Source organism: Mirounga leonina, unplaced genomic scaffold (genome assembly GCF_011800145.1).
Source record: "Mirounga leonina isolate KUSES-001 unplaced genomic scaffold, KU_Mleo_1.0 Mir_173, whole genome shotgun sequence".
NCBI lineage: Eukaryota > Metazoa > Chordata > Mammalia > Carnivora > Phocidae > Mirounga > Mirounga leonina.
The window spans coordinates 15,161,119-15,179,210 of record NW_023270447.1 but is presented as its reverse complement, the minus strand read 5'-3'; the positions used below and the strand labels follow the sequence as shown (position 1 = coordinate 15,179,210).

At 37.8% G+C, this 18,092-nt stretch overlaps 1 protein-coding gene across 4 annotated transcripts in view; it reads left to right on the top strand.

Moving 5' to 3' along the window:
* LOC118019109 (TLC domain-containing protein 4-like) overlaps positions 1-18,092 on the top strand; it is an 81,764-nt gene that overhangs the window by 49,343 nt on the left and 14,329 nt on the right. For all 4 annotated transcript variants that reach the window (XR_004681572.1, XR_004681571.1, XM_035017976.1 and 1 more), the window contains exons 6-7: positions 241-314; positions 16,160-16,480. Coding sequence is in view for 2 of the 4 variants with exons in the window: in XM_035017976.1 (XP_034873867.1) it covers positions 241-314; positions 16,160-16,478 (393 nt within the window). In the remaining 2 variants the exon portion in view is untranslated. The remainder of the gene's footprint in view (positions 1-240; positions 315-16,159; positions 16,481-18,092) is intronic.

Here is an 18,092-nt window from a genome sequence, read left to right as displayed (position 1 = left end):
ACTGCTTAAAATCTGTTTTTATAGGTGAACATAAGTGTACAATATGCTGTCTTTTAAAAATATTGTAAAATTCTAGTGACATTTCTAAATTCTCATAAAAAAGAAAATCAGATAGGAGACTTGGTCTGTTTTGATATCAATTGTTATTTTATGCTGAGAAGTTATTGAATGTTCCTTTAATATTTGGAAATGTTGATAAGCATGTCCTCCCTGACATTGTGTTTTATGTTTATCATCCAGGGGGATGGAGTCCTGGCATACATTGGGAATTTTCGCCTGCTTGCAGAACTTTCCAGCCCTTTTGTGAATCAGCGGTAGGTGACTAATCTCATTATTTTAAACTTGTGTTGTTTCCTTTTAGTTTGGGGAGATTTTTCCCAAGATCCTAAATCTACTAAATAAAAATGAGAATATGTGGTATGAATTATTATCCGTGCAAATGAGGAAACCAAGCCTTGGAAAGGTGAGAGAAACTTATCCAGGATCCCCTAGAGAAAGTGGTGGTCCTAGCTTTTGAACAGAGCTCTCTTTGAAGGATGGCAATGCTTTATTATACTTGGGTTCATCTTGGGTCCAGTTCACATTCTTTTTCTTTTTTTTTTAAAGATTTTTTATTTATTTATTTGACAGAGAGAGAGAGAGAAAGAGAGAGAGAGAACAAGCAGGTGGAGGGGCAGAGGGAGAGGGAGAAGCAGGCTCCCCGCTGAGCAGGGAGCCCGATGCGGGGCTCGATCCCAGGACCCTGGGATCATGACCTGAGCCGAAGGCAGACGCTTAACGACTGAGCCACCCAGGCGCCCCTCCAGTTCACATTCTTGACACCAGCTTATTCCTCTTCCCAAAATCTGATAGTGACATTACCTTCATCCCTCATTTAAAAAAAATTGTCTTCTAATTTTAGATTTACAGAAAAGTTGCCAAGATAGCATAGGAACGCCCATATCCTCCTCCACCTGGTTTTCCCTATTGCTGATAACATGGACCATTTGTTGAAACTTAAGAAACCAGCATTTATACATCACTGTTAAGTGAACTCCAGGCTTTGTGGAATTGCATCAGTTTTTCCCTTAGTGTTTTCTTTTTGTTCTAGGACTCAGTCCAGATTGCGACATTGCTTTAGTTTCGTGTCTTCCCAGTCTCCTGTGGTCTGTAACAGTTTCTGAGTCTTTCCCTGTTTTTCCTGACTTTGACAGTGTTAAGAAGTACTGTCCAGTTATTCTGTAAACTGTCCCCCAGTCTGGATTTGTCTGTTTTTCTTAAGACTAGGTGGAGGTGATGGGGTTTTGGAAGGAATCCCATGGAGGCAAAGTGCCCTTCTCATCACATCATGTTAGGAGGTACATGATGTCCACATCACTGGGGATGTGAACTTGGCATCACACGGTTAAGGTGGTGTTTGCCAGGTTTCTCCACTGTGAAGTTTTTTCTTTTCCTTACTCTATTCTTTAAAAGCAAGTTACGAAGGATAGCCCACCCTCAAGGGGGTGAGGGAGAAAGGAAATTAAGCTCCACCTTATGGAGGGAGGTAGATGCTCATATTTGCCAGTGGATTTACTATGGTGCTGTATGACCCTTAGACCTTGTCATTTAATGAGGTCTGCTGATATCTTTTGGATATCTTTCCTGTGTAAAGTTAGCTGTTCCTTTCACTCCATATCCATGGTCCTAGGTGAGGGCCTTCAGGATCTCCACAGTTCAGTCCACTGCCATAGCCTTCTGACTGACTTCCCTCCTTCCAGATTCACCCTCTCTTCAGTCCTTTCTTCACAGTGCTGCCAAAGAAATCCTCCCTGTGATCCACTTTCTGGACCTTATTTATTTTCTTCCAGAAACTGCATCCTGTTTAGACTCTTCTCTAACTTTGAGGTTCACTATAATGTGCTCCATATGTTCCCAGCTTTACTTCTTACTGTTCATTAGAGTCACTTTTGAACCCTTACTGTCTCATGCACCTGTGAGTGGTTCTTGAGTTTCTTCCCTTATTCACATCCTTAATTTCCCTTCCATCTTTGAAAAATTTGCCTATCTTTAAAATCTTCGGTCAAAGTCCCAAAGCCAGGGGAGGCTCCCATGATTGCATGTAGCCCTTTTGTGACTTAGTACAGAGATAACCCAGAGAATTGGGACTGTCAAATCAGACTTGCGTGGGTTAGAGAGTGTACCCTATATTAAGCCAAGGATCCAGGTAATCACGAGGCACTGGCAAAGCAGGGAGATTTTCAGGACCATCAGAATGGTTCCCTGGGTCCTTTTTGCATTGGGCAGACTCTGGAATAAGGTTATCTATGAGGGCTAAAGCAGTATGAGTAGTTCATATTACAGATATAGAAGGAGCTCTCTTGATTATGGAACGTCTCCATTTGATACTCAGATAGTTACATAGCTTATGTAACATTCCCCACGGGGTCAGACCCCATAAATCCATACATTCTAGGTTTGTTTGTCATAAGCAGTCCTAGACTAGGTATATCCTAAAAGCATTCCATGGATGAGACTCTCCTGCAACAAATACCATTAGTCTGTTTATCAGGACATCTGTCATTAGTATGTTCACCAAGCAATTAGCCTGATCTTTAAAAAAAAAAAAAAGTATTTATTTATTTGAGAGAAAGAGAGTGAAAGAGAGAGAGAGCACGAAGTGGGCAGAGGGTCAGAGGGAGAAGCAGATTCCCTGCTGAGCAAGGAGCCCGCCGCGGGGCTCAATCCCAGGACCCCGGGATCATGACCTGAGCCAAAGGCAGACACTTAACCGACTGAGCCACCCAGGTGCCCCTAACCTGATTTTTTTTTTTTTTTGCCAAAGGTGGTGGGGGCAGGGGAAGAGTGGTCCTTCCACCCCCAAAACAGGAGAGAATAGATTACAGATCTGCTGCTGAAGCTTTTCTTTCCCAAGTTTTGCTTATTCACTCTTATTTTGTTTGCCCATATTTCAGGTGGTATAATCTTATTTCTTCAAGAAGATAATCGGTTTCTTGGGCTTGACCATTTAAATTTTTAAAATAATAATTCTGCAATCCTCAAAGACTGATAATGTGAAAGTACAGAGCAAAGAGCATGTACTTTGAAGTCAAACGACCTGCATTCAAATCCAAGCTCTCCCACTTAGCCTTGTATATGAGTGGAAGATTATTTAATGTCTCTGAGCCTGGTTTCTTAGCTATAAAACAGGGATGATGATGATAATGATGCTTCACCGTTTGTTGTGAATATTCAATGAGATTACGTATATAAAGCACCTGGCATGGTGCTTGCCATTTGGTATATGTTCAGGAAGTGCTAAATGTCGTACATATTCAATACACAAAAACCCGGTGAACACTGGAAGCGCATAGTTTATACTTGCTTTCTCTACTTTATTGTATCTTTTTTTGCTCTTTAACTCCCTAAAATTAGGCTTCCTCTTCTGTTGCTGGAACTGTTTCATTAGAATCACCAGTGACTTCCAGATGCAAAATCCAGCAAACTCCCTTTGGTGCCTATCGCATTGTGTCTCTCTGTGGACTCGATGCTGTTGGTCACCTCCTTGTATGGCCCAGCTCCCTTTGCCTTCATTTCACTGCACTCATCCAGTCCTTGTATGTCTCTGACCATACTTTCTTAGCCTCCTTGGTAAGACATGGTTCCATAAATGCTGGTGTTCCCTGAGGCTCTCTTCTGGGCCCACTGATCTCCATGCTTCTCCCTGGGGTGAGTTCTCCTTTCAAGGTCAGCTACTACCTACTTGCTCATTTTTGTGTAATGGACTATGCATGAATTTTAAAACCAGATAAACTCAAGTTGTAATTCAGCCTTGCCACTTAACTTGCCCTGACCTGAGCTGTTATTTAACATCCCTGTACTACAGTTGCTTTGTCTTTAAAAAGAGCATATTTAATACTACCTACTTCTTTGTATGATAGTCAAGTGTTTTCTCCTCCCAGGTGGCACAACAAATTCAACATGTCTAAAATAGAATGCAGCATATTTCCCTCTGTAGTCTTTTGTATTCTCTTGTTCAGCATGTGGCCCAGCCATTCTCTCGGTCACTCCTGCTCCACATGTGGGAATCGTCCTTGACTGTTCCTCCCTCACCTACATTTGGTCCATCATTAGGTCCTACCAGATAACCTCCTAAATATTTCTTGCCTTGGCCACTGACTCTCCACCTCTACTATCAGTGCCCATCATCTCTTGTCTAGGCTCCTGTACCAGCTTCTAACCCTGTCCTGCCCAATAGGGTAACCACAAGCCACATGTAATTATTTACACTTAAATTAGATTAAATTAAATTAAAAATTCAGTTCCTCAGTCTAACTTGTAACATTTCAAGTGCTGGATAGCCCCACGTGGCTGGAGTCTACTGAATTGGGTAGCACATCTGTAGAACATTTTCATTATTGTGGGAAGTTTTTTTGGACAGTGCTGTTCTAGACTGGGGGTTGGCAAACTAAGGCTCAAGGGCCAAACCCACTGCTGTTTTTTGTAAATAAAGTTTTATTGGGGCACAGCTATGCACCTTTGTTCACATGACTGCTGTTACACTACAACAGCAGAGTCCATTTGTTGGGACAGAGACTGTACGGTTTCCAAAGCCTATTACCTTATGTCCACTCTCTGGCTCTTTGTGGAAGAAGTTTGCTGATTCCTGCTCTAGATAGACTGTCTACCTGTCTCCAATCCTGTTCCCCTTTTATTTCGCTTCTGTATTATTCTCTTCTATGATGATCTCTCTAAAACACAACAATGAACATGCAGCCCCCCTGGTTGAATCCCCTCAGTGACTCTGGCTGCTTACAGGATAAAACATGGACTCTTTAATGGGATACAGAACTTTTTCTGTTACATCTGTTATTCTTTCTGCCACATTTTCCCCCCTCAAAAATCTCCTCTCATTCCAGCTTGTCCATGTGCTGGAAAGGTCTCCTGGCTCCTTACTCCTCCTTCAGGACTCAGCCTCAGGATTATTTCCATCACTAAACCCCACCTCTCTCAGGTCCGGTTGGGTGTCCCTCACCTGTGCTTCCATAATAGTGACGTAGAGTTACACCATTATGATTAGTGTATTTTATGATAATATTCTCTCTCTCTCTCATTTTCTGTTTCTCACTCATCTCTGTGTTTCATTAGATCAGGGGCAAAATTTTGTTAAACTTTGCATGGTCCAGCACTCACTGTCTGGCACATAGTACCCATTTAATTACTTTTTGAAAAAATGACCCCCAAGAGGTGATCAGTTAAGCTCTAGCAATGTCCATCTCTTAAATATGATTCAAAATATGAGATTTTGAAGCAGGAGAAAATTAGGCCTGATGCTTAAAGGAACTTCAGTTTCTTTTTGTTGGAAACTCTTTGAGAACTCGTGAAGTTAGAAATAGTTTAATTCTATACCTGTATCTAAAAGTCTTGAATCTTTAGTAAATTAAGAAAAGGAGAAGTGTGGTTGGAATGTGAACAAGAAATGGTATAATGCAACAACAAGGAGATCATAACAAAATCGAGTGCAGCTATTTAAGCTCTGTTAGAGTTTTCTGTTGGTTAATTGTTTTCTTTATAGTTTGTGATATTTTTATGTTTTCTCTATTTTAAAGCTTTGTATGATTTAAGAAGGCACATGGGATGCATGTGGTGGGTTACAGAGGAAAAGAAGACTGAAATAAAGCTTAGACACCTGGGCTTCAATTACATTTCTGCTGCTGAGTTATACCCATGTATCAGGTTTCTTTTTATAATGGTGGTAACTTCTCTCTTGCCTAAATGCCTTTAATTGCCATGAGGACATATTTATGCATTGCTATTAAAATTAAATAGTTTGTAAGAACTTTGTACATATGCTCCTTAATATGTTAATTCAGTATTTCCTAAATGCCTCCTCAGTACTTAAATGTCCCAGTGTCTGCCTTCCGGGACCTTCTAGTATGGTGTCTGGTGTCACGTCTATGTTTGAAAAAGTAGGACTTAAAAATATGAAATAATGAGCTAGTAAAACAAGTTGTTATATGAAAAGTGGCAAGAAAAAAGTGCTGGTATTAATGGTATAAAACCAGCTGTTTTCAAACTTGTTGATCTCATAAATTATTGAGGACTTGAATGAACTTTTATTTCCCGTGGGCTTATATCTATTGATATTTGCCAGATTGGAAATTAAAACTGCAACATTAAAAATATTTATTAGTTCATTTAATAGTAACAATAATATTTTATATTAACATAATGTGTATTTTTTTGTGAAAAATTACTACGTTGCCAAAATGAAAAAAATTTTAGTGGGAACAGTATCATGGATGTACATTTTTGCAAATCTTCCTAATGTCTAGCATGGTGGTATTTATCTGGATTCTCAAGGCTGCCTCTGTTTTCAGTCTGTTGTGAAATGTTGTTTTGGTTGAAGCATATGAAAAAAAACCCTGGCCTCTCAGAGTTAATAATGTAATAGGAAAAGATAGAAGTATTTGAGTAGCCTTTTCAAGTATTCAAGGATATTCTTCTTTAACATTACACCAAAATATACCAAGAAGTAGTTTCTTAAAGGTTAGTTAAATGTAGAATCTGAAATTATATCAGCAAACTTTCCATACATAGTTACATTCAAATTCATTGGTCTCTCTGTGCTTTGAATCTTTTGCCCATGCATAATTGTGTAACATCATGCCTTGGTCATTTGGTTATTTGGTCCACTGAGTTATGTAGGCCTTCCAAGTGTTGGTACATTTATTAGTAATATTTAAAAAACCTCACATTAGTTAATATCACCACTGATCTTATTTAAAAAGTCTCTAAGCATTGGGAGGCTATCAGAGTCTTTTTCCAGATAAAATTTTTCCAGAATTCTGATTTTCATTCGAAAGTTCAAATTTTGTTACTGGCAACAAATACTGACAAGCTTCTTTTCTCGATGTGACAAATTCACTTTTCATTTTTGAGAAAATGCCTGCCAAATACCCAAGTCTAAATAACATAGTTTTTCAGTTTTTTTCAAGTAAAAATGGTGTTCCATGGAAAAGGCATGTAGTTTAGCTCATAATTCAAATCATCATTCAAGGGTTTTTTCCTTCAGACAGCTGTTGTACTTTGAAGCAGAAGTGTGTTATGTATACTTCTCATTTTATCACACGGAATATTAAAAAGATGTACTCAAAGGTCATGATGCAATGAAATTACTGGTCTTCATCAGGGACATTCTTAAGTGAAACGTTTTTCCCCCTTCTGTAACTTTTCTTTTTTTACTCCCTTGTTTTGTTTTTAATTGCAAGTGTGGCGGTAAAGAATACAATGTCCACTAGTACCATTTTGTGCCATTGCTGTGATTTGTGCTAAGATGACAGTAATTTTATCTACCAGTGTTTTGCACCATCATTGTAGAAGTCAGCACAAGAAGCAAAGTGGATAATATTTTAATATTATTATAAAAATAGTTTTCTCTTGTACACCCTCCAAAAAAGTCTCAGGAGTGCATGGACCACATTTTAAGACCTATTTTTGATTGATATTTGTCATGTAAGTCTTCACAGAGAAGGCAGGACATATTCTTAAAATGTTTTAGGATGTTTTTAGAAATGGATGGTGAGGGGAGGCCCTCCATTCAAGGAGGAAGGAATTAACATAAGTTTTTAAAAAGCGGAATAAACATGCTGTATGAAAGGGAAACCCAAACTTGTAGGATCAAAGAATATGTCTAGGAGGAGGGTGGATAGACATAGAGGGTGTTGAGTGTCAGAGAGAGCTGACTGAACTTGACCTGGTGGATAATGAGAATATTGTCTAGTGGAGGAAGTCATTCTGAAAATAGCACTGAGTAATTGTAGTTTTTGGTTATTTGTAGGATAGATTGGAAGACTGGAGGAAAAAGATTGGGTTAGAAGGTTAGCAGACAGCTCTTCGTTATGTGCATGAATGGTGTAATTTCATTAGTCCAGAAAATAAATAGGAGTCCAAATTAGGCTGTGGGATAGAGAAAAGATGACAAAATAGAGATTTCAGGGAAGAAAAAGTGAAATTGGCAATGGATGAGAAATTAGAGATAGAGAAAAGGGATGAGTGTAGGATAACTTCTCTGCTGTACCTTTGAGGAATGGGCCCATGAAAAGAGATGAGGAGGCAAGAGGAAGCCTGGAGGGTAAGTGGTGGGTTTGGTTTGGAGATGTTAGGTGAGAGGACAGAGCATCTTGAGTGGAAATGTAGTAAGAGGTACAGAGAGGAATTTTGAAATGACCAGATAGAGGTGGCATTTGAAGCCATGAGAAAAGATGGCATTTAAACGATAAAGTTGAGTGTCTAGAATGGAAGTGTAAGATAAGGAAGAGTAGATAATGAAGGAATAGTTTAGAAGAAGAAGGGGAGTCAAAATAACATTGAGGCAGAAGGCAACTTTTCTAAATTTAAGTTTCTGAATCCGTAAAATTTCAGAGTTAATATTTATTAAATTCCAATGTTTACATGCCTGAAAGGATGACATTTGCAACCAAGATACAACTAGGGTCAACTCACTGCCCAGTCTCTGTGTAGAGTCCCAGAATCAGTACAGCCATCCAAAACCTTATTGGAGTTTTTCCAAGGATGTCAACAAAGGTCCAGTTTGTTACTCACAGCAACACTTCTTAAAATTCTCTTCGCTCCTCTTGAACTCACAGTATCTCCCGGACCCTGCAGCTTTCCCAAGGCTCATTCAAACTTCTGACCCTCAACTCCAAACTCCAAAAACTCACCAAAGGTGCTGTGTAGGGATTGATTTTTTTGCTTCCATCCTCGGTTCTCACTTTTTTCTTTCTTTCTCTACCTGCAAGGAGCCCCTTCTGCTTTTTCCAGATGTTAATTATACCAAATAGTACCTTGTTTTTATACTATTTGTAGTTAGTACCACACTCTGCACAGTTAATTCCCAGGACATAATTGAAAGGTTCAGATTTGTTTGGAAGGGCAGTGGGAGAAAGAAGTGCTCAATGACCAAAGACAGATTGTTCTCTATGGGGTTGGCTGAGGATTATAAACACATACAATTTGCTATCTTTTCTTTTATACCTTGACTTAGTAATAACTGTAGATGGTGGGTAAAAGAGTTTTCCTCTCTCCTTTCTTTCCACATGCATGTCTTCTTTCTTCCTCCTGCCCCTTTCCCTCTCAGCTTCAATACATATATTCAAAAACTGTTAGCCTTTATTTGTTGGAATGAAAGTGTTTGAATTAGGTAAGAAGTAGATTCCATCAAAATAAGTGGCCCTTCTGGTGTGAGAGAGGAAGATAAGAGCAACTATGTAAATATTATTTCACCTTGAATTAATATATGAGCTCTTTCTTTTAAAAGAGACTGGCTTGGCGTGCCTGGGTGGCTCAGTTGGTTAAGTGTCCAACTTTTGATTTCAGCCCAGGTCATGATCTAAGGGTCATGAGATTGAGCCCTGGGTGAGGCTCCATGCTGGGCATGGAGCCTGCTTGAGATTCTCTCTCTCCCTCTTTCTGCCCCTCCTGTTTGCTCACACGTGAGCACGCTCTCTCTCTCTGTCTAAAAAATTATAAATGAATGAGTCTGGCTTAAAGACCAGGCACTGGTAACATGAAAAAATTGGCAGAAGATAAATATGGTGATTGCATAGTAAAGCCAAAGGACAAGTTCTTTAAGTCGGATTTGTAGATAATCACCTTCCTACACAACCAAAAATTTAGAAAGTGCATGAAGTGCTTAGAGAACACAAAGCATAAGTATTCTGGACTAAATACAGTCTAGGACTTGTGAGAAGAGCAAAGTCTAGAAAGGTTGAGTCAGGGGAGACCAGTTGAGTCATTGTAGTCATAGATGTAAGAGATACTGAGAACCAAAAACTGTAACGGCAGCAGTGGGAATGGAATGAATCAGGGAAGGATAAGGGAGAATTTTAGGAAATGAAATGGATAGGGCTTGGTTATAGACTCTAGGCATAGTCTAGGATGACTGTAAGTTTCTGATTTGGATAACTAAGTGATTGGTGATGCCACTGATAAAGTTTGGAAGGATTGGTAGGTATAAATTTTCAGTTATAAAATGAGTGGGGATGTAAGGTACAGCATGGGGAATACAATCAATAATGTTGTATCAACTTTGTATGATGATAGACATTAACTAGACTTCTTGTGATGATCGGTTCCCAGTGCGTACAAATGTGGAACCACTATGCTATACACTTGAAACTAATATACCGTGGTATGTCAATTATACTTCAGTTTTAAAAATAAATCTACAGACCTCACACACACACACATTTTCCACAGAAAGACCTGAATTTAAGCAAAGAAAAAGCAAACATTGGGATGCTCATGACACAATAACATACAAACTGAATTGAAAAGATGGCCTTTGGGCTCTTTCCAGTCTTATCCAGCTCTCTGAAATATAACCATTTAATTACACAAACCAATTTTCTCTGGCTTAGTGTTATTGTGAAAGTTTGCTTGTGCAAATTCCTTAATTTTTATATGAAAATGGAGTTTATTCATGAAAATAAAAATGTTTCCATCTATCAAAAAACCCACCAATGATTGGGAGGATCAGAAGAGAAACAGGCAGTTTTCTGTGGGAGGAGGAGTGGTTAGGCAAGGAGTAGGGTATTGGTTTTAGGCATGTTGAGTCTGGGGCATATTTGAGAATTTGTGAAATTCTCACCAATAAATGAGGTGAAAATGTTCAACAATAAATTAAAAATCTGGAACTACAAGTAGACCTTGAGAGAGGACTTGAAATTAGAGATTTGTGTTAGGGTGTTGAGCCCTTGAGAGTGGATGAAATGGCCTTGGTAGCACATATAGAAGGGAATGGTGCTTGGGAGGCACAAATATTTAAGAGACAGGCAGAGGAAGTAGAGATTGAGAAAGTGTAGTTAAGGAGCCAAGAGGAAAATAGTATCATGGAGGTCAGGAGAGATGGAAGTATGATGGTTGGCAATGTTGTATGCTATAGAAAGGCCACTTACAATGAAGGCTGAGACAAACCCACTGTCTTGGGTATGGGGAAGCCACTGGTGACCAGTTTCTTTTGTAGGGGAATGTAATCATATTGTACTGGGTTGTGAAGTATAGCAAGAATGTGAATATACTGTTGACTTCTCTTTCAAAAAGTGTGATAGGAAGACAAGCAGAGGAGAGATTTTTGGATTAGGAAGAATTGAGCATGTTGGTGAGAAAGACGAAAGAATCCATCTAGGTGGAGCAAGGGGAATGGGATAAAGTCCCACAAGGTGGAGTGGGGTCCTGATCATGGGCAGGGAAGCAATTAGCCTTGGAGAGAGCAAGAGAAACCTCTTTATCTGAGTATGAAGGTAAAGGTGCCTGAAAAGAAGTTTTGAGACCTTGAGATCAGAGTTTGAGGAATTCATGGTTGATGGACTCTACTATCTCAGTAGTTAGAAGAGGCCAGTTCCTCTGAAGGGACTGAGAAATAGAAAAGAATGAGGAAGGGAAGTAACTTGAATGGTGAGACAGAGGTTGGAAGCAATTTTATGGAGTGTGGAGTTAAGTAATTAAGACCGTGAAGGAAATTTGAGAATTCAACTGAAGTGCAGCTCTCTTTAAATTATAGTTGTCCCTGCCATTTATCTTAATCTCAGTATTGGTGACTAATAATTATTTCTTGAATTCTTAGTGGGGAGTTTCTTACTATGTGTTGTAACAGCTTCATAGAAGAAGGGAGTTCCTATCATCGTCCCCAGTTTTGTAGAGAGAAAACTGAGATGTAGAAGTCAGTAACAGTGAGAGAAGCAGGCTCTGAACCTAGGCATCCTGGTTGCAGAGTACAGCACGCACCTGTAGTGTATACTATGTGCCTGGGAAAGCTGGTGTGATAAGAGCTTGGAGGCAGGCAGGGTGGGTGGGATGGGTGAAGTGGCAAGAGACCTGAGGGTGCTGATATGTGTTCTGAAGTTAACTGAATTCAGGGAGGTGGGAAAGCAAGTAATCAAGGTCTAGAGGCTGACAGTGAGGGATTTGAGAGTTGGGCGGTTGAAGAATAGGTTTAGGTAGAACTGAGTAAAGTGAAATATGGGGTGCTAAGAGTTGTGATGAGAAAGGGATTGGTCATTTGAGGGATAGCATTTCTGATAATCCCAAGGCCACCACATAGTCTAAGAAATGAATGGCTGAGGTTAACAAGGGAAGTCTTTGGAGTAGAGAAGACTGGAGGATAGGAGATCTGGATTAGAACAAAGGATTTGGACTTTCCTGCTTCAGTGACACTTTTCCTGTTTGTGATATTTTATTAATTTGACCATTGCTGCCTAAATAGTTTCTCTTTTAATTGACTTGAATAATTGGGCTTTTCTCTTTTCACACTACATATACTTATAAATTGTAATACACCTCTTATCCTACCAATTACTCCTACTTGATCTTTTGATCTCTCTTAGTAAAATATTTTAAGGTTTTCCTCACTGTTAAGTTTTAGTTACTGAGGTTAAGCAGTTTCTAGCTTAGTCATAACTAATTCAGTCAAATTAAATATTCAGATACATGGATATATTTTACTACATTTACCATTTAATCTCTAAACAATGAGGTAAAATTCAACAAGATCTTTTAAGGAGCAGAAAGAACAGAGAAAATACAGAATTTTTAAAAATAAACTTTGAGAATAATTTTAGACTTACAGAAAAGTTGCAAGGATGATACAGAAGGTTCCTATACACCCCACACCCAGTTTCCCCTATTAATATCTTACATTAGTAGGGTAAATTTGTCACAATTCATGAACAAATATTATTTTATTATTATTATTAACCAAGTCTGTACTGTATTCAGATTTCCTTAATTTTTACCTAATGTCCTTTTTCTGTCTCAGGACCCCATCCAGGATACCACATTACATTTAGTTGTATCTCCTTAGACTCCTCTTTGTTGTGACAGTCTCTCAGACTTTCGTTGTTTTTGAGGTGTTTTTGGGTACTGGTCAGGTGTTTTGTGGAGTATTTCTCACTTTGAGTTTGTCTGATGTTTTTCTCATGATTAGACTCGGGTTATGGGGTTTTGGGAGGAAGACTACAGAAGTAAAGTGCCTTTCTCATGACAACATATCAGGCCTCCCTGCTATAAACATGACTTATCACCGTTGATGTTTTCCTGTTCACCTGGCTGAAGAAGTATGGTTTGTCAGATTTCTCAATTTTAAAGTTACTCTTTCTATCCCACCTGCCTTCTATCCTGAACTCTAGAAGGAAGTCACTATTATTTAGCTCCCCTCTTGAGGAGCGGGAAGTTATGCCTTATCTCATTGAGAGTGCAGTATCTACAGAAATTATTTGTAATTATTCTGCATAGGATATTTATCTTTTCTAATCACTCATTCCTTCATTCATTTATATTACTATGGATTCATGGATATTTATTTTATACTTCAGGTGTTTTAAATCCAGTACCACATTATTTATTTATTATTTGTTCAAAATGGTACAACTTTAGCCATTGAGCTCTTTCAGTTGGTTTCTGTGTCCCTTTGATATAACCTCATCATTTTGTTTTTTAAGTACTTCCTTACTTTCTGGCAGTAAAAAATACGCAAGATTCATATTGTATATTCTCTGTTCCAGCCCTAGAATCAGCCATGTCTCAAGGAGCCCTGGTTCCTTTTATTGGAGAATGGTATTAGAGACCAAGATCTAGGCCCTGGGTGTGCTCATTACTACTGGGGCATCATTGTTACTCTGCTCTCCCAGGTGACCACTTGGAAGTATACTAACCTGTGTATACATAGGGTATATAGCTAACTATAACTATTCCTGCTGCATCCATATTTATATCTGTATTAAGCTAAATGAGTTCGTACTGATGTTTTCAACTCTAATCCAGTATAATATGGATCAATCTAGCCTCTTCCACTCACTTGTCTGTAACTTTCCACTCCAACAGTAAGACAACAGGTCCCCACTTCACCATCAAACACATGTACTTATTTGTTAAATCCCAATGTATATGTATGTGTATATATATATGTATAATGGTTTCGGAATTGTTAACCTGTTCTTCCATGACACACAACTTTATCAACTAGAGTACAGTGCCTGTGTACAGTTTTGTTTTGTCTTTAGTCTTACAGCTACATTTTCAGAGTTACTTAGATCACCTGTTTTTACTCCACTTCCTGCAGTGAGGTTATGTATGTATTTGTAAAGCAGTTAGATTCTTCTGTCACAGTCTAGATTCCATCCTGGCACCCCCAATCTCCTAACTGACATTTTAAAATTTGTACACACTCGGGCGCCTGGGTGGCTCAGTTGGTTAAGCGACTGCCTTCGGCTCAGGTCATGATCCCAGGGTCCTGGGATCGAGTCCCACATCGGGCTCCCGGCTCAGCGGGAAGCCTGCTTCTCCCTCTCCCACTCCCCCTGCTTGTGTTCCTGCTCTCGCTGTCTCTGTCTCTGTCAAATAAATAAATAAAATCTTTAAAAAAAAAAAAATTTTGTACACACTCTTCATGCTGTTCTGTGGATTTTGACAAATGCATAACATCATATATTCACCACTACAATATTATACAGAATTGCTTCACCACCCTAAAATACCTCCTATGCTTCACTTACTCTACCCTTTTCTTCTCTCCCTGAACCTCTGGCAACTACTGACCTGTTTTCTGTCTTTATAGTTTTGCATTTTCTGGAATGTTATATAAATGGAATCATAATGTGGGTAGCATTTTCAGACTGGTTTCTTTCATTTAATAATATGCATTTAAGATTCATCCATGTGGTTATATAAATTGATAGTTTGTCCTTTTTATTGCTGAATGGCATTCCATTGTGTGGATATACCACAATTTGCTTATCCATTCAGTTTTTTTTTTTCTTAAGATTTTGTTTATTTGAGAGAGACAGGGGGAGAGCACAGACGAAGAGTGAGAGGGAGAAGCAGACTCCCAGATGAGCAGGACTCCCAGGACGCTGAGCTCATGACCTGAGCCGAAGGCAGACGGTTAACCAACTGAGCCACCCAGGCGCCCCCTCCATTCACCTACTGAATAACATCTTGGTTGCTTGCTTGCTTCCAGTTTTTTGCAATTATAAATAAACCTGGTGTAAACATTTGCATGCGATTTTTTGTGTGGACACAAATTTTAAAATCAGTTGGAAAAATACCTAGGAGAGTGATTGCTGGATTCTGTGCTATGAATATGTTTAGTGTTATAACTGCCATATTGTTTTCCAAAGTGGCTTTACCATTTTATTCTCACCAGCAAGGCTTTAGAATTCCTGTTGCTCCATACCCTTGCCAGCAATTGGTATTGCCAGAATTTTGGATTTTAATAATTTTTATAGATATGTATATATATGTATATATATATATATCTCATAGTTTTAATTTACAGTTTTCTAATGACAAATGATGTTGAACATCTTATCATATTCTTATTTTCCTTTGTGTATCTTCTTTGATGAGGTGTTTAAGGTATTTTGCCCATGTTTTAATTGGGTTGTTGCCTTATTATTGAGTTTTAAGACTTCTTTTTATATTTTGGATACAAGTACTTTATCCTATATGTATTTTGTAAATATTTTCTCCCAGTGCATGGATGTCTTTTTATTCTGTTTTTTTTTTAATTCTGTTTTAACAGTGCCTTTCATAGAGTAAGTTTTTAATTTTAGTAACAATATTTTTAGTAACAATATTTTTTTCTATAGTTGTGCTTTTGGTGTTGTATCTAAAGTACGATCACCAAACCCAAGATCATGCAGATTTTTTCCTATGTTTTCTTCTAGAAGTTTCAGAGTTTTTCATTTTATGTTTAAGGCTGTGGCTTATTTTGAGTTAATTTTTGTGTAAAATGTGCTCTGCCTAGGTTCATTTTTCTGCATATGAATATCCAATTGTTCCAGCTGTTTGTTAGGAAAACTATTCCTTCTCCATTGAATTACCTTTACACTGTAGTCAAAAATCAGTTGAGTATATTTGTATGGATCTATTTCTGGGCTAACACTTTTGATCATTTGTTCTTTCACCAATGCTATGCTGTCTTGAATACTGTAGCTTTATATAGTAAGTAAGTCTTGAAAGTGGGTAGTATGAGTCTGCCAACTTTCTTCCTTTTCAGTATTGTGTTGGCTATTCTAGGCCCTTTGCCTCTCTATATAAATCCTAGGAGGATGTTCACTGAATTTTAAAAACTAAAAACATTTAAAATGGTTAATCTTTGGAGATGCAGAGTAAATGTGATGCTTTTAAAATTTTTTTCCAGGTGGTTCTTTGAAGCTCTGAAGTATCCTAAGTTTTCCAAGGCTAACGTCATCAATGGAATACTCATGACAGTGGTGTTCTTCATCGTACGGATTGTCTCAATACCTCCTTTTTATGGTTACATGTATTCCGTGATCGGAACAGAAGACTACATAAGGCTTGGATTTTTAATCCAATGTTCCTGGATCTTTACTTGTGCTATTTTGGATGGGATGAATGTCATGTGGATGATCAAAATTACAAAGGGTTGCATCAAAGTCATCTCTCTCCTCAGACAAGAGAAAGCCAAAAGTAGTCTTCAGAATGGAAAACTTGACTAAAGGTGGGCTACTGATAAGCATACTTCCATACTGTCCACGTTATATCTACTGATAGGATGAATTCTTAGCATGTTCTTGTACTTCTTATTAATTATATTTGTTATCGAGGGTTTCAGTGCTTTTTTTTTTTTAACCTTTAGAAAAGAGAAACTAAAACTTAGTTGTTATTCCAAGATTTCTGATTTTCTTCTGCATTATAAGCATGGATAAAATCTTAAAGGTTTAAATAAAAAATTATAAATATAGTGGTGAATCTTTTCAGAAATCTGTTAACCTGCATTGGTATTTTTCTCTGTGAAAAGATGACTATGCTAATTGGGTGCACTTGGTTTTATGTCACCAATTTTGCTGAAAGAATGGGAACTGCTTTTAAATTTGTAAATAGCTCTCAACACTTTGTTGTACTGCACTCATTTCTTACTGTGGCTGTCAATACCCGTTTAGGGTTTAATTTCTAAATTGTTGAAATGTTCTTTTCTTAAGCTATTAGAAATGATGTATTTTTTGTTTAGATATGCTATCATTTATGAATGATAAAGTATTTTGCTTACTTTGGGAATAATTAGTTCAGTCATGGAAAATACTTCTTTAATTTTTAGATTTTTCAGACATCACTTTATTATTTCTATTTTTAACATTTTATCAAAGTACTGCTTTTTTATTTGTAGTAAGACTTAAGACAAATCTTACAGAGCTCCTTAAGAGATGAATTCCTCTTTCTAAAAGCATGTTATAGATGACTAATAGGTCATTTTTAGGCTAATAGGAGGAATCATTAAGAAAAAAGCTTTAACACTGCTGTCTCTGTTTCCCTTGCACTTTTTCCATGAAAAATATATTATTTCTATTTGTAAAACCTCCCGTAGGTTCAGAACCCAACATCATCAGTACCAAAGTGTTAATGCAGTATATATTTGTCATGCTCCTAATATGACGTAGGCCTCTTCTTAATGAGACCAAAACTCCAAAAAATCAGTATTCACATTTTAGTCACAGTTTACACCTATGCTTGCTTAACCAGCATTTTGAGTGCTTTGAATTTCTGTCTTTCCTGAAGGACAGGAAAAAAAAAATAGATAATTTAATCTAAGTATTCCGATTATTAATACCCTTGTCTCACGTGATGATAAATTTATGGCTGGTGACTCTGGTTTTTTGGTTTTGGGTTTTTTTGTGTATGTGTAAGTATATGTTTGCTTTTTCTTTGGTTCTTACAACCCCAATATAGAATTATATAATTAGCTATTATTGCCTTTATTTATTTTTCTCAAGTACTTGATTTTAATGATTGTTCTTGCCTAAGAAAGAAAGAAATTTAATCAGTGACGGCTGCTTGAGTTTAATTGAACCCAAACTAAAAGATCTAATCCACTCAGTTTCTTAGTTGGCAGGAGAATGACTCACTTTCATTGTCCATGTTATGATGGTGAAGGGAGGCTGGCTGGCTAGATCAGACTTTGATTTGATTTGATCTGGCTGTCTAATGCAGAGAGAGCCTGAGAAGTTTTAGAACATTTACAGAAGGTAATTGAAATCTCGGTCAATAACTCAGTGAGAAAATCAAATTGATTGGCTTATAGTAGGTACACTTATTTTTGAAAGACTTAATTAAAG